Source organism: Amphiprion ocellaris, chromosome 7 (genome assembly GCF_022539595.1).
Source record: "Amphiprion ocellaris isolate individual 3 ecotype Okinawa chromosome 7, ASM2253959v1, whole genome shotgun sequence".
Classification (NCBI taxonomy): domain Eukaryota; kingdom Metazoa; phylum Chordata; class Actinopteri; family Pomacentridae; genus Amphiprion; species Amphiprion ocellaris.
This window is the reverse complement of record NC_072772.1, coordinates 27249872-27265717: the sequence shown is the minus strand read 5'-3', so window position 1 is coordinate 27265717 and position 15846 is coordinate 27249872. Positions and strand designations below refer to the sequence as shown.

Genomic DNA, 15846 nt, shown 5'->3' with positions numbered 1-15846 from the left:
CTATAATGTTACAAAAGCTCATTGTAAAAGCTTCACGCAGTAATCACAATATGCTGAGAAAAAAATTGTCAATGTATTATAAACACTACATGACTTCACATTTCACCGCTGCATTCACGTCTTTATTCATTAAGTAAGCTATTTGTTGAGATGTTACACTTGATCTTTCAGAAAGCACACTTATGAGATATAGATTTTGTGCCTTGTCACTGCAGTTTAAATTATACTTAGTAAACACCAAAAACCACTGATGGCTGAGGTTTTTAGTAGTTATCTTGAAATAATATATCCCATTCTTACCTTTATGTTGAAATGAATACGATGCCAGTCATTAAGTTTACCTGTATAACAGTGGTGAGGTTAGCTGGGGAGAAGGTGGGTGGGTTATCATTGATGTCAGAGATGTCTATGTTGGCCATCACAGTGGAGGACATGGGTGGGATTCCACCATCCAGAGCTCTGATGGCCAATGTGTAGCTGGGAACCTAGATGGACAGACAATTTAAAATATTAAAACAATGAGGATAAACAGCACCAAACTCAGAATATATTGTTGGTGAAGAGACTTAGTCAAATTATGATAAAGGTAGAGCAGCCACTGCTTGACTGAGGCTGGAGGGAAAGATCACAGTTAACACAGCATTTTTGGTGAAAAATTAATTCATGGCTGCAGAGGTGTTATTTTCGTGTCATCCCACATTAAAGAAATGCAGGAAGAATGGGATTTTATTATTATTATTATTAGAATTTTGCTTATGGAGAAAAATGTAAAGCTTTGTTCTGAGGTTGACAAAATAACATGTATTAAAATCTGAAAGGATTACTCCAAAATAAGCATGAAGGTGTTCACTATAAATGTGGTATTCTATAATTTTCCTTTTAGATTCATCTTGAATAAAATACCAGAATGGTTTGATTTGACTGTGACCCTGAACAATGGAACACTGTCAAAAACACAGACTTAATAACAGCTCAATCTGCCTTTGAAATTACATTGACCAGCAAAAAAAAAAAAGTTGCACACTCTAATATTTTGTTGGACTGCTGTTAGCTTTGAGTATGGCACTCATTCACTTTGGCATTGTCTCGATAAGCTTCTGTATGTCACAGCATTTATTTCTGTCCAGAGATGCATTAATCTTTCACTAAGATGCGATATTGATGATGGGAGAGTCGGACCACTGCACAAAGTCTTCTCCAGCACATCCCAAAGATTCTCAGTGGGGCTGAGGTCTGGACTTTGTGGAGGCCAGTCCATGTGTGAAAATGATGTCTCATGCTCCCTGAACCACTCATTCACAATGTGAGCCCCATGAATCCTGGCATTGTCATCTCGTAATATGCCCATGCCATCAGGGAAGAAAAACTCCATTGATCGAAAGACCTGGTCATTCAGTATATTCAGGTAGTCAGCTGATCTCATTCTTTGGGAACATAACGTTGCTGAACCTGACCAACCCCAGATCATAACCCTAACCCCCACAGGCTTGTAGGCACTAGCCATCATGAGTGCATCACTTCATCTGCCTCTCTTCTTACCCTGATGCACCCATCACTTTGGAACAGGGTAAATCATCAAACCACATGACCAACCACATTTGTTCCTTGAAGATAATGGTTTACCACTATCCTTCAGGTTTTAATGATGCGTTGGACAGTTCTTGACCTGATTTTAGCAATTTCAGAAATCTCCTTAGTTGTTTTCTTTGCTTGGTGCAGACCAATAATTTGACCCTTCTATGTCAGATTAACATCCTTTCCATGACCACAGGATATGTCTTCTGACATGGGTGTTTAAGAAATGAGAAGCTCCTCACTGCATCAGCTAGGGTGAAATAAGTCGTTGCCTGCTGAAACATATTCATCACTGCAGTAATTATCCAGTGGAAGGCTCCTACCTATTTGCTTAGTTAAATCCAGGTGGCAACTTTTTCTGGTCAGGCAGTGTATGTTCATAATGGAATTTCTTCCAAGCTCCTTTTCTTTTCTTTTTTAATAGTTTCAACTATCTTTCAAGGTTCAAGGTTCAAGGTTATTTTATTAGTACCCATAGGGAGAATTGTTTTGCAGGGAAAAAAAATTATAGCATTTGGCATTCCATAACAAAACACACTGCTAACCCTTCCATATTTCCACACTGACCGAACAGTCTTGGCTCTGTTTTATCGTTCTTTTATTGAGTCTGTTTTATCTTTCTGCTTGGTGGCAGGGTTCGGTTAGACCTCTGTCACAGAGAAAAACTCATTGAACCAAATAGTGAGATAGTCCTGTCACCTGATCGGTGAGTAACAGTCTTGTCCAGCCTCCCTGTACACTAAACAGGTACAGAGGATGGCTTTATCAATTCTTAATAATGACTCCCCATCCTCTATGAGGTGATTTTCAGCTTGTTCCCTCTGGACGAAAGTTTTTTGTCCTAAGGTGCAGGACAAAGTGTTAAAAAAACAGCTTTGTTCCTGTTTCCGTCACTGAGCTCAATAAGAAGTAGTGACATTGCACTTTATTTTATTTCATTCTATTTATTTATCCTATTTCTTAGCTCTGTTTATTATTGTGACTTTTAGATTTTAGGTTCTTATCTGGATTTTTATCCCAGAGATTACTTTTCTTTCCCTTAGATTTTTTATAGTGTTTTATTTTATGTATCTTGATTTTTTAAAATTTTTATTTCATCTTTCTACATGCCCATGCTGCTTTATTGGTGAATGATGAAACACTGAACTCTTTTTTTCACTCTTTTTTTTCCTTTTTTTTTCTTTTCTTGTCACACGATCAAGTACCTGCTTGTCAGCAAAGGACACAGCACACAGCCCTGAGGGGTGCCGATGTTTAGGGAGCGTGAGTGAGACAGGTGTTTTCCCACTCGAACAACCTGTGGTCTGCTGGTCAAAAAGCTGTGGACCCACCTGCACAGGGAGGAGGTGAGTCCGAGGTCCTGCAGCTTAGTGACCAGTCTGGAGGGGATTATGGTGTTGAATGCTGAACTGAAGTCCACGAACAGCATTCGCACATAATTCCCCTTCCTAGTGTCCAGGTGGGCCAGGGCTGTGTGTAGCAGATGGTTGATAGCATCCTCTGTGGATCTATTGGGCCTGGTATGCAAATTGCCAAGGAGGCAGATAGGGAGGAGGTGATGAATTGTCGTATCAGTTTTTCAAAATATTTCATCACCACAGAGGTAAGGGCAATGGGTCGGTAGTCATTAAGGCAGCTGGGCTTGGCTTTCTTGTGGACCAGAACAATGACGGACTGCTTAAAGCACCTGGGGATGATGCACTGGGAGAGCAAGAGGTTGAATATTTCTGTGAACACCGGTGCAGGCTGGTTGGCACAGGCTTTCAGGACACGGCCTGTTATATGATCTGGTCCTGCAGCCTTCTTGATATTCACGTGTTGAAACATCAGCCTCACCTCATGCTCTGTCACGGTGTGCTTCTCTTCCTCTTGGCCTGGCAGGATGCACGCCTTTCTGCCGGGAGTCTCGACACACGCATAGAAGTTGCTGAGTTCGTTGGCCAGAGAGATGCCAGCACTCACCATGGTCTGACCTGCCAAATGGTGATTGAGTCTTTGCTGCCTACGACTGTGTCCCCCAAGGGGTTCTGTGAGGGGTACCGTGGGAGTATGGGGCACCAGGCTCGCTTATATGAGCCTTTCAGTCCCTGTACAACCAAAGTGAGAGCTGTGTCCGCATACTCAACACAAAGTCAGACACATTTCCAGTGGGTGTTGGACTCCGCTAAGGCTGCCCCTTGTCTCTGATCCTGTTTGTGATGTTCATGGACAGGATCTCAAGGTGCAGGCGGGGTGAGGAGGGTGTCCGGTTTGGGGGTCTCAGGATTGCATCTCTGCTTTTTGCGGATGATGTGGTTCTGTTGGCTTCCTCAGACCATGACCTTCAGTAAGCACTGGAGCAGTTTGTGGTGGAGTGTGAAGCGGCGGGGATGCGGATCAGTATCTCCAAGTCCGAGACCATGGTTCTCTGCCGGAAACCAGTGGATTGCTCCCTCTGGGTGGGCGGGGGTTGCTTCCCCAAGCGAAGGAGTTCAAGTATCTCGGGATCGTGTTCACGAGTGATGGGAAAATGGAGTGAGAGATGGACAGGCAGATTGGTGTGGCATCAACAGTAATGCGGCGTTGTACCAATCCATCGTGGTGAAGACGGAGCTGAGCCGCAAGGCAAATCTCTCAATTTACCAGCCCATCTACGTTCCAACCCTCACCTATGGTCATGAGCTCTGGGTAGTGACCGAAAGAACAAGACTGCAGATACAAGCGGCCGAAATGATCTTCTTCCGCAGGGTGGCTGAGGTCAGCCTTAGATAGGGTGAGAAGCTCAGACATCCAGAGGGAGCTCAGAGTAGAGCCGCTGCTCCTTCGCATCTAAAGGAGCCAGTTAAGGTGGTTTGGACATCTGATTTGGATGACTCCAGGGAGACTTCCTTTGTAGGTTTTCCAAACACGTCCGCCTGGGAGGAGACCCCGGGGCAGACCCAGAACCCGCTGGAGGGATTATATATCTCGTCTGGCCTGGGAACACCTCGGGATCCCCCAGGGTGAGCTGGAGAGCATTGCTGGGGGGAAGGACGTCTGGAACAACCTGCTTCACCTGCTGCCTCCGCAACCCAACCCCGGATAAGCAGAAGAAAATGGATGGATGGATGGATGGATGGATGGATTAACTGTACATATTCATTAAGCTATGTGTCAATTCTCTTATCATTCCTGTACTCCTATTGGTAATGTGCAAAACAGAAGGCCACTGCTGAATATTGAATCTGTCCGTTACAACGATCACCACAAATATATCTGTCTTAACTAATTTCTTTAAATGGAGATAAAATCTTAAGCTGAGGTCCAGGAGCAGGACCATACCTCAATCATGCCCATTCCTGTCGTACACCTATACACACCGCTCTGCCTTTCCCACTTGCTCATTCTTGCTTCTCATGCAGAGATAAGCACACACCATCACTCAGCCACGCTGCCAGTCTTAAAGTTTTAGAAAGCTTTGAAGGTACATGTCCACAGGATCCACCAGTTTTTCACATCCCATTCATTGTCCACATGAGACGCATCGCATTGCATGATGCATTGCGGCATGTTTCGAGCTGCGTTGCGGTGCATCGCCCACATATCTTTTGAATAAAGTATTTTGATTTCTACTTAATGCAAATGAGGTCCAACGCCTCACGAAACTGTTGTTGCACGTCTAAATTAGCCGTTGTTGAACTAAATGTGGACATATTCCGCAATTATACAGCTGTACAACTTATTTCCCATCTCAAATACTTTCAGAAATACTTTTTGCTGAATGGTTAATAAAAAAGAAAATTTGCGACCAAACCGCAATGTTGGTCCAATGCGCCTACCAAACTGAAGTGAAGCAGCTGTCATATGACCACCCAGTGGCCGGCAAGTGACATGCCCACCAAGAGGGGGATATTTGGATGCGGTGCAGTTCCATTCGAGACAAACGCCCCTGTGGACAGGTACCATGACTTACCACAAACCGCTAATCCATCAGCCCTATATGAGGAAACATGAAGCCTGGCTCCAGATCTCCTCCACGCCAATCGGCTTAATCCACAACTGCATAACTGCATCGCCTATCCCGAACAGATGACTCCAATCAGAATTCCTCTGTCTGTTCTCCAGTGCATCAGACATTCCTCATCTGATCCAAGCTACAACCAGGAAGGCTCTTCTCAGGGAAGACCAAAACGTAATTACTCCCTACTGAACTTCCACTCACTCCAGCGTTGATTCCCAAAGCAGGCGAGCATCCAGAGAAGCCACTGCAATGATTGGCATGCTTAAGGTGCATGTCCACAGGATCCATCAGTTTCTCACATTCCATTCATTGTCTAACTGAAACACATCGCATTGCATGGTGATTGCATTTGAGCACGTCTTGAGCTGCATTGTGGTGCATCGCCTTGGAGTTGCCCACAGCTCATTTGCATAAATTAGTTTGATTTCTACTTTATGCAAATGAGGTACAGAGAGCAGATGTCCGACATCTTGCAAAACTTTCATTGAACGTTTAAACTAGCCATTGTTGAATTAAAATGAGATAATATTCAACAAATGTACAGCTTATTTCTCACATCAAATGCTTTAGAAATACTTCTGCTGAATTTTTTTTGTAATAAAATAGAAAATCTATGACTGAGCTGCCATGTTGGTCCGATGCTTCAACTGGACTGAAGCTAAAACGGCTGTCATGTGACCACCTAGTGGCCCACAAGTGACACGCACACCAAGCTTGCAATATTCAGATGCAGTGCATTTCCATGCGAGAAAAAACGCACCTGTGGCCACATACCATCAGTCCTGATGGTAGATGGAGATTTTGTGTGGAGGGATGTCAAAGCAACTGTTATGGTACGTGTCCACAGGGTTGTCCACAGAGCCCTTTAGACCTTCAGTCCAGTAAAGCATCGGACCAACATGGCGGATCAGTTGCAAACTTTCTCTTTTATTACGAAAACAGTGCAAAGTATTTCTGAAAGAATTTGAAGTGAGAAATAAGCTGTGTAGTTGCTGAATCTGTCCTCATTTTAGGTCAACAACAGGTTAGTTTAGATGTCTTACAAAAGTTTTGCGATGCGTTGGACCTCCACCCCCCCCCCCCCCCCCCCCCCCCCCCCCCGCACCAAATTTGCACAAAGTAGAAGTCAAGTCTACTTAATACAAATGAGCTGCAACTCTGGGGTGATACACAACAATTTAACTCGAAACGCAACGCAATCAGCATGCAACGTGGTGCGTTTCACATGGACAATGAATGGGATGCGAGAAATTGGCGGATCCTGTTGACACGTATCATCATCATCGTCATGTGATCACCTAGTGGCCCACTAGTGAATGCTCACCAAGCGGGCAATATTTAGATGTAGTGCGTTTCCATGTGTGAAATGCCCTGGTGGACACGTATCATAACATTTGCCCTGATGTCCCTTCACACGAAATCTCCGACCAGACAATCGGAAAGTAAAAAGAAAGACTTTACCTACCATCCCACTGCAAACAAACAACTTCTTGAGCTTAGATCATAATAAACCGCGACAATCTTCCATTTGGCAGACGCTGACGCTGCTCCCCAGAACATGACATAATCGTGCTACCCGTAGCTCCACCCAGTTAAAAGAAAAAATACCACTGATGTCTGAAGCTAGCAAGCCGCCAGAGGCGCTGCACCCAGAAACACTCCCACATTCCTGACAGTTCTCATGGCGACGTCCCTCCACATCAAATCTCCGACCAGATCACAGTTGGTGTTCAGCCAGCTTAAGAGAAAGTCTTCATCTGCCACCTCGCTGACAGCAAAGTTAAACTATTTCAACTTCTGACAAACTCAGAGCTTTCAACACAGAATAAATCACAACAATCTTCTCCTACAGATGCTGTGAGTGTGTACCCGAGCATGACGTCACCATACTCTCCAAAGCTCTACCCCAGTTGCCAGGTATGTTTCATCCTATTCACCAGCAACCTGTACCCAGCTCCACCACCAAAGTCATTTCTGGCCATAGGATACCAACTCGCTTATAGTACAAGAATAACGAAACAAAAAAGAAAATATGCACTCAGAAGTCATCCAGCCCCAGACTTGTTAATTTTCACATCAAGTGCCCTCAGACAGTTTCTACCCAGGAGTCATCTCACTTCGCTGAGCAAGTGCTATAGTTTTGACTCTGCAATAGAAGATACAGAGACTGTGAGCCCACTGCCATTCAAAGAAGAAAGAAGTCCGAAGACTGACAATCTCCTGCCCTCATTCTGTCACTGGGACGCAGTTTGACTCATCCCTGTCTTTCACTTCAACAACTTCGACTCTTATTCTGGCACAGAGATGCCAGATTCATCCCCCGCTTAAAGAATTTCAGCTCCTTCTGGCACCGAGATGCCAGTTTGACTCATCTCGATAATCCACTAAAACAACTTTGACTCTGATTCTGGCACAGAAATGCCAGTTTCACTCATCTCCATCCCCCGCTTAAACCATTCCGTTGACTTCTGGCACAGAGTTACCAGTTTGACTCATTTCTATCATCCCATTCCACAAATTTGGCTCTCATTCTGGCATTGCGATGCCAGTTTTACTAGCCTCTTTTACATCGTCAACAGTCTGCTTCTCACATTTCTGTAACTGGGTCACCAGTTTCTCCCAGCTTCATGCCCCCATCAACCTTCAATTTAAATTCCCAGCAAAGATGCCAGTAGCACCTCTATTCTTTATTTTTTCTATTCTTTATTTTACCAGGTAAGCTCAGTTGAGAACAATTTCTCATTTACAGTGATGACTTGGAACCTCCATTGGCAATCCCAACAAGTCACCCAAGAGGCATCCAAATCAGTCATCTGAACCACCTCAACTGGCTCTTTTTGACATAAAGGAGCAACAACTTTACAACAAGCTCCCTCCAGATGGCAAGCTCCTTGCCCTGTCTCAAAGACCATGCTCAGTCAACCTATGGAGGAAACTCTTTTCGGCCTCTTGTACGAACAATTTCATTCATCTATCACCATCTAGAGGTCATGACTATGGGTTAGGGTTGGAGTGTAGATTGACTGGTCAATCGAAAACTTTGCCTACTGATCATGATGGTTCAGTACAACTTCTGATGCTGCTCCAGCTGCATGCCCATCTCACACTTCATTCTTTCATCACTCAAGAACAAGATTGCAAGCAACAGTTATGTTCTTTCTGCTGTGGTTTTGGGGGTCAACAATGGTATCCATGCCGTAGCATCCTGAGTTCTCGCAGGTTCTTCAAAAAAACCTCTCCAGGCATCTTTCAGCAGTATTCAAAATCTACCCATCGTTATCGCTACCCTCTTATAGAGCCACAAATGGTCAAGTAAAAATCCACTGTTGTCCACTCTGATAACCTCATCCTCATTGTCTTTGTAAACAAAAGTTGAAGCGACTCTCCCGCAGTCTCTCATACACCCCCAATACCTCTGCACCATAAATGATTAATCATGGTCATCTTCCACTGACATCTGTCCTCCTATCCTAAGCCATCGACATATTCCAATGTCCTGATACACAACCTCTATCTGGCATTCTAGAATCAATGTTCTGTTGGCTTTCCTTTGTTCGTGCGACGCACAGAGTCCACTGACATGTTGACTGATGAGTCAAGTTCAATCCACACAGTCATTTTAACTGCTCATCTTGTCTCAACATTCCTCCATCTCCGAAGACCACCCAGTCTTTTCACTCAAACAATGCCAAACCAAAAAAGGTAATCCATGCCAACTAGAGTCACTAATCTTCATTTTTTTCTTATGGGAGGCTTTTGAGGTTCGCCGGCCTGGGAACCGCTGCTGATCTCCAACTAAGCTTTCCCCCCCCACACCGTATCAGCAGAACTTAGTTATCACCAACATAACAATCCTTTGCATCCAATAAACAATCAAACTTCAAATCAGTGAGTCCTTGCTAGAGAACCCACCCACATAGATTATTTGATTGCACAATATAGTATTTGTGAGTGTGTTGAAGTTCAAAAACAGACAAACTTTTAAATATTTAAAGCTAAACTGTCACGGTTGTTAGTGTGAGCTCAGGCGCAGGAAATGGACAGTCAGTAATAAGGTGTAACTCCGCTTTATTAAGCAATGTCCTCAGGGACAACAACAGAAATCAAGATAAACAATAAACTGAAAGTAGAGCGCACTAGGCTCTGAATTCTCCAGCGGCACCTAAGGGCCGGGCGGAACTGTAAAGAGAACAAAACTGTATCTCCTACTCGCAGTGGGTAACACCCAGGCGAGAAAAGTCCATCTCACGAACATTAACTAAAACACGAGGCTCTCCTTCTAATGACAGCGAGAGATAATTACAACTAAAATCTTTTCACACACCGTGTTTCTTAAACGAGCTAAAACTAAGGCAAGACAGCTAACTCACGAAGTACACGGGGATGCTCCGAACTCGCTCACAACGGTGGCAGCAAAGGTTTGGAGCAGCAACAGGTGAGTGGGGAAAGATACCAAAAGGGGGGAATCGGCTCGGGTGAGTGTCTCCTCGCTCGGAGGGTCCAGGGTCCAGTGCTGACGGCACAATTGGCAGGAACGGGTGGGTCCAGCAACAATAAGTCGTTCCTTCTTCTTTCTCTTTTGTCTTCGTTCGCTTTCTTTTTCCATTTTCCATTTTACGCTCCCACAATGAGAGCTGGGTTGTGTCCGGTTTTATAGTGAGCTGGAGGAGGCTGATCCGTTTCACCCACTGAGCTGCTGATTGTGGCTGATGGGGAACACCTGTTGCTCCTTCTGTGTTGCTAGGCTGCCTTAAAAGGGCAGAGGAAGGAGAGGGGAGGGCACTTAACTAGGCCTGGCAGCAGCCAGCCTGACATAAACTTGATTATATCACGTCAGTTTCACAAGTCTGAATCTCCATGGTAAATTCTCACACATATCAATAAAATAATGGCGCTCATCAAACTATATTACTTCTACACTTGCTACTCTGTACCATGCTTGAGTAAGTTTGAGTCCAAAGTCTAGTACGTTTGATAAGTGTGAACCATACCAGACACAGCACAATGATCTGTACCAGGTCTGCTTAGAAGAGTTATACTCAGGTCCAGATCAGGCATACTCTGTCAGATGGGTAAAGCTAGCTGTATAAACAGTGTACCGCTGATGAGGAAAAGTTAGCTGTAGGAACTTTTTGAGTTGGACTTGCTGTACATTTTTAACACAGTAGTTATATATGCATCATCAAATTGACACTTGAGTCACTTGATACACTTGTTTGTGCGGGTGTACATGGAACAGTCATGTGAACACTATCCAGCATAGTAGTTGAAAGCAGCAGCAGCTGAAGTTCATGTAAATCAAGTAAATCTTGAGTCAGTAGCACACAAAGACTAAATATTGCTGTAAATCTAGCTACATGTTACAGCATTCAAATGTACATGAAGTTTAATTTTCATTTGATTTTATTTATATAGTACCAAATCACAAAGTATATAAAATCAGGTCATTTTGTCAAGAAAATCACCTTACAGCATTATAATGAAAAATAAATACAAAAAAATATCACCCTTTCAGCAAGCACTTGGTGACACTTGAAAGTGGAGAAAACCTCCAAAGAAACAGATTAAGGTTGGGTGGCCTCTGGCTCAACTGACTGGGCTGAGAAACGAGTCTCTTCTAATGCACATAAAGAGTGACTGAAATAATGACACTGTGTAAAGCTTCTACATACTTGCAATATGTCTCAATAAACCACTGAGGGCTGAGTGGGTGTGTTTCAAGATGAGAGGTTGTGAGTGTGAAAGTGTGTTCTCACTGTCTCACGGTCCAGTTGCTTGTTGACTTTGATGACCCCACTAAGTGGGTCAATGAAGAACTGGTTGTCTCTGTCTCCACTGACAATAGAGTAAAGGATGGCTCCATTCTGCTGACTGTCCACATCCTCTGCTTGAAGCTGCAAACACACATTACACAGTAAGTGCATGTTTTAATTTGCACTGTACAGGACAATTAAAGGTTTAAAACAATGCTTTCCCCATCCTAAAGTTTAATAAAAGCATGCTTTATAAATGCAAATTCCATGAAACATTTTGTCCATATATTGCTTATTCCTAAAAAGCTGTACAAATATAAGCATGTCAGTTCTGCATGTCTCCTGTGCCAACCTGTCAGAACATATACATTTTTTATGGTTTTGGGGCCTTTAATATTTCTCTATGGATGCATCACTTTGGAGTATATCATAAATCATAGCATATTTGTCCACTTGACCCAAATTTTACCAGTACAAACATACATTTTAGAGGTGACAGAAAGGGTTTATGTGTTCATGTTGTGAACCTTTTCCTTTTCTGGTTAAACTACTGTTGTAAGACTTATGTACATATATATATGTACATATATATATATATATATATATATATATATATATATATATATATATATATATATATATATATATATATATATATATATATATATATATATATATATATATATATATATATATATGTACACATATATATATATACACACACACACAGACACACACACATATATATATATATATATATATATATATAGGTAAAGCATTCATTGCATGTAAACCCAGTCCACAGTGGCCCCACTCATCAACCTACAGAACTCCAAGGATCCAAGTAATGTCCTGGTGCCACACACCACAGGACATCCCGCCGAATTCCTGTACTGATACAGACCCAGTTTGGCAGCTGATCACTGTCTGGCATGTGAAAATATGAAAAGCCCTTTCCAGACCCAGTGTTTAGCTTGTCTTCTCTGGGTAACTATAGGTACATGAGTTTGCAACATAGCAGGCTCTGTGAAAGAACCTATGAGATATGATACGAGTGTCTCATTCTTAGCCAACAAAAGCACGACAATATTGAGTTACAGTTGAGTATACAGTAATGAAAACAGAATTATGAACATTATATTTAATTTCTGCTAATTGATTCCCTAAATTCTACACGCTGGTCCATTTATAATGTGGCTGCTTAAAATGGACAGATTGCTTGGCCTTTATTATTGCTTCTTGCAGCTTTGTCAAAATGATTAACCAAACACTGTCCAAACTACTTCACACTCAGTACTAACTGCACTGGGTTATCAAAACATTAAAGACCGTACCTGATAAGAATCAAGTCTTTTACCTTGATAGTGTGTACATATGGTGTTTCTCATATGCTAGCAGACACATCATCATCATCAGTAAGTGGTCAGACCCATGGCTGAGCATTTCTGCCTTTAAACTGAAATGTGCCAGTTACAATGTCTAAAAAACAGATTCAAGCAGTCAGGGTTTCATACATGTAACAAACCTAAGGGGTCAAGTCCATCAGCTTGCAGGGTAGGGCTGTCCGTATTGTGATTCATTTCAGAATCAGTTTCTGGTTCAAATTTCAATTTCTTCGCGTTGCTATGGCACTGTGCGGAGTGGCAGCCTGTCACAGTAAATCCCATTAGTGTTGTTGTATTTTGTAATTTTGTTTATTTTTTGTTACTTGTCGGTTTTCAAACATATATAACTTTACCATTATTAAGAGTATTCTGGCATTATGACATTTGCAGCAAGTTTTTTCATGGTTCTCCTGGTTATTTTTATGACCTGTTTACCAGGGACCATTGTTTACACTCATGAACAGCTGATGGCAATGCGACACCCACTGCTGCTACTGACACATATAAGGCCTGAGATGCCGGAGAAGCTGTGGAGTAAACACTGGAGCGTATAATGTCCCACCACATTTTGCTAGCAGGATAGCAGGAACGCAGTAGACTCACTCTTGTTCATTTGTATGTTGCATGTGTGTTGTAATGAAGTGTAAACGCAGTTTATTCCTCTTTAATTCAGAAAAGACTTTCTCATGAAAAAAAGGCTTTTCATGAGAAAGGTTAATAAATCAGAGTTCAGAGGACCATGTATGACATTGACTGCATATGTGCATTAAATAATAATTTCAGACAAAAGACATATTTGAAAATATCCAGAAAAAGCACACCAGTGAAGCTTGGACTAACTGACATCAGTGTTGATGTAAGTACGCTATTCAAAGTTCAACAAGTTTTGCTTTTCATTACAGTAACGTTAAACATTATTGCCATTTCAAAATGGTGTAAGCTGTATTCCATGTTCATGTTTTTGTAAGCCAATGGCAATGAAATATTTGTTGGATTAAATTGTAAGCAAAATTAATTCTGGTTTGAATGTTTCTGATGGAGGTCTGATCTTTGTAATTTTTTCTTTGCCTCCCAGGTTTCTGGTTCCAATATGATCTGGTGATGTAAGTTGTGCACAGCTTCTTTCAATTTGGGAATACAGTTATTTAAACACTGTAGACAGACACTTTTCCAGAGTTAGCCCTCTTCCATGCCTCTATATTGATTGTATGCGTATATTTCAGACACTTAATGCACTGAGTACTCATTTCTGAAGATATAATACTGCGCAACACAGCAGTGATTGGTTAGCATCAGTGATGTTTTTTTTTTAAAAACAATATTGCATGGCCTCATAACCCACTGATTACTCTGCATGAGCAATATGAGACAATGTGTGGTTTCATTATATATTTTATTTACATTTGGATCCTGGTCACCATTTGCTTCAACTGCACAGGGAGTAACTACAAAACTTTTTTCCCTGAAACAGCAACAATATTTTGTGAACTAAAAAAATTCACCCACTTTCAATCCACATGAATATGAATAAACAGACAGAACTGTATTTTTTGGTTGAAACATCCCTTTAACATATGACACATTCTGAGTGGTTTTAAGTGAAAGTTGTTGTTCTTACTTATTTAGTGGCTATTTGATGCTTTTTAGGAGTTTAAAAGATCCTCCTAGTTGAAATGACAAATTGATGTTGCTGTATTGTCTTTGCTCTGTTTTTAAATGTAGATATATGCTGAGTTCCAACAGATTATGAACCAGAACCTCCAAAATGCATTTCATGCTGAGTTTGACTACCATTTTCCCCGAATGATGATCTTATTCGGACTGAAGGCATCCAAAACTGGGAAGACAGCAGATGCTTTGGCTGAAGTTTTGAAAGTCCCCGATGAACAGGTGATTGGTGCATTATACATTTCCTAAATTGAGATTTTTTTCTGATTGAATTAAATATGTGAAAAGGTTATTTGTGGGATTAAGTTCTGATTAGACTGTTTTACAATTGACTGTTCTGGTAAAATTAACAGTATATACACCTCTGCTTTTATCTCAATAGGAATTCCATGACATCCATACCAGGTGTACCACTATCCTCCATGTCCTTCCTGTGTTTCTGCTTGAGGAAGTCTGTGGACTTTTCAGAACCTGCAAGGTGAGTCTCCTTGAATAATTAACAATATCACTGTATACTAGGTGAACAGCTCATCAGAGTCGTGATATTTTTGGGACTTTCCCTTGTTGAGTCTGAGTCATTTGAAGAGGTTTGGTCTGTGTTCTTTCACATCACTACAAATAAACTGTATTTCTCTCTCATTCAAAGTGATAAGTTTAGTAACACATTTGAGAGATGATTAGTCAACAATAACAAAAAAAAACGGTTTCATTAAAAAAAATGTATAGGAGAAAATGCAATTTAACTCTATTTGTGGAAACCATAGATTGGTTTATGATTAGTTTTTATCAATTCAGGATGAGCCTGACAAGTCAGAGCTTAAAGATATTGCAGTGGTCCTCATTACTGTCATCAGTGACCATGACACACATCCAGTTCACTACCAGCCCGTGAATGTCTCTGTTGTCACTGAGAGTAACATCGTGGTTAGCCTCCCTAGATTTGGTGATGCCTTCCTGATAATGTTTTGGCTCAGCTATGCACTACACCTCTTGTATCCCAAAGCACTGACCAAGACTTTTGAATTTGCTCAGAAAATTTTACTTGTTCTAGAAGATGGTAAACTGTCACCCAGGTTACAGACTCTCAAGAATGACTTGAGATGTGTAGAAAGTCATCTGAGTGAAGGATGTATGGTTAAGTATTCTGAAGTATTAAAGGCCTTTTCCTCTAGTTCAAAGTTCTTTCCTTATGCTCTGCAGCCAATAGGCCCAAACTACACAAGGTGACTTTGTTCTTGCTCATGTCATGTTAATGTAACACTTTCACTTGACCACTGAGTGCTGTGCAAAATTTTAATGTAATACTTTTACATTTTAGTTTTTTATGTCAAGACAGTTTTCTTAAACAGTCCAGTATTATTGCATTTCTTTGTTGGAATTCCATCCAGTTGCCCAGTTGCCCTTCTCAGGTAATAAGCCAGAAAGCAAAAAGTACACATTGGCTTGATATTTTGTTGGTGCTGTAACCAAAGATTGTTTTGTTTTA

The 15846-nt window shown here is 41.7% G+C and overlaps 1 protein-coding gene across 10 annotated transcripts in view; it reads right to left on the bottom strand.

Moving 5' to 3' along the window:
• Nucleotides 1–15846, bottom strand: part of fat3a (FAT atypical cadherin 3a) — a 251252-nt gene that overhangs the window by 49318 nt on the left and 186088 nt on the right. For all 10 annotated transcript variants that reach the window (XM_055012369.1, XM_035947739.2, XM_035947744.2 and 7 more), the window contains 2 exons: nucleotides 11311–11448; nucleotides 342–485 (listed from right to left, as the gene is read on the bottom strand). In XM_055012369.1, the coding sequence (XP_054868344.1) occupies nucleotides 342–485; nucleotides 11311–11448 (282 nt within the window). The remainder of the gene's footprint in view (nucleotides 1–341; nucleotides 486–11310; nucleotides 11449–15846) is intronic.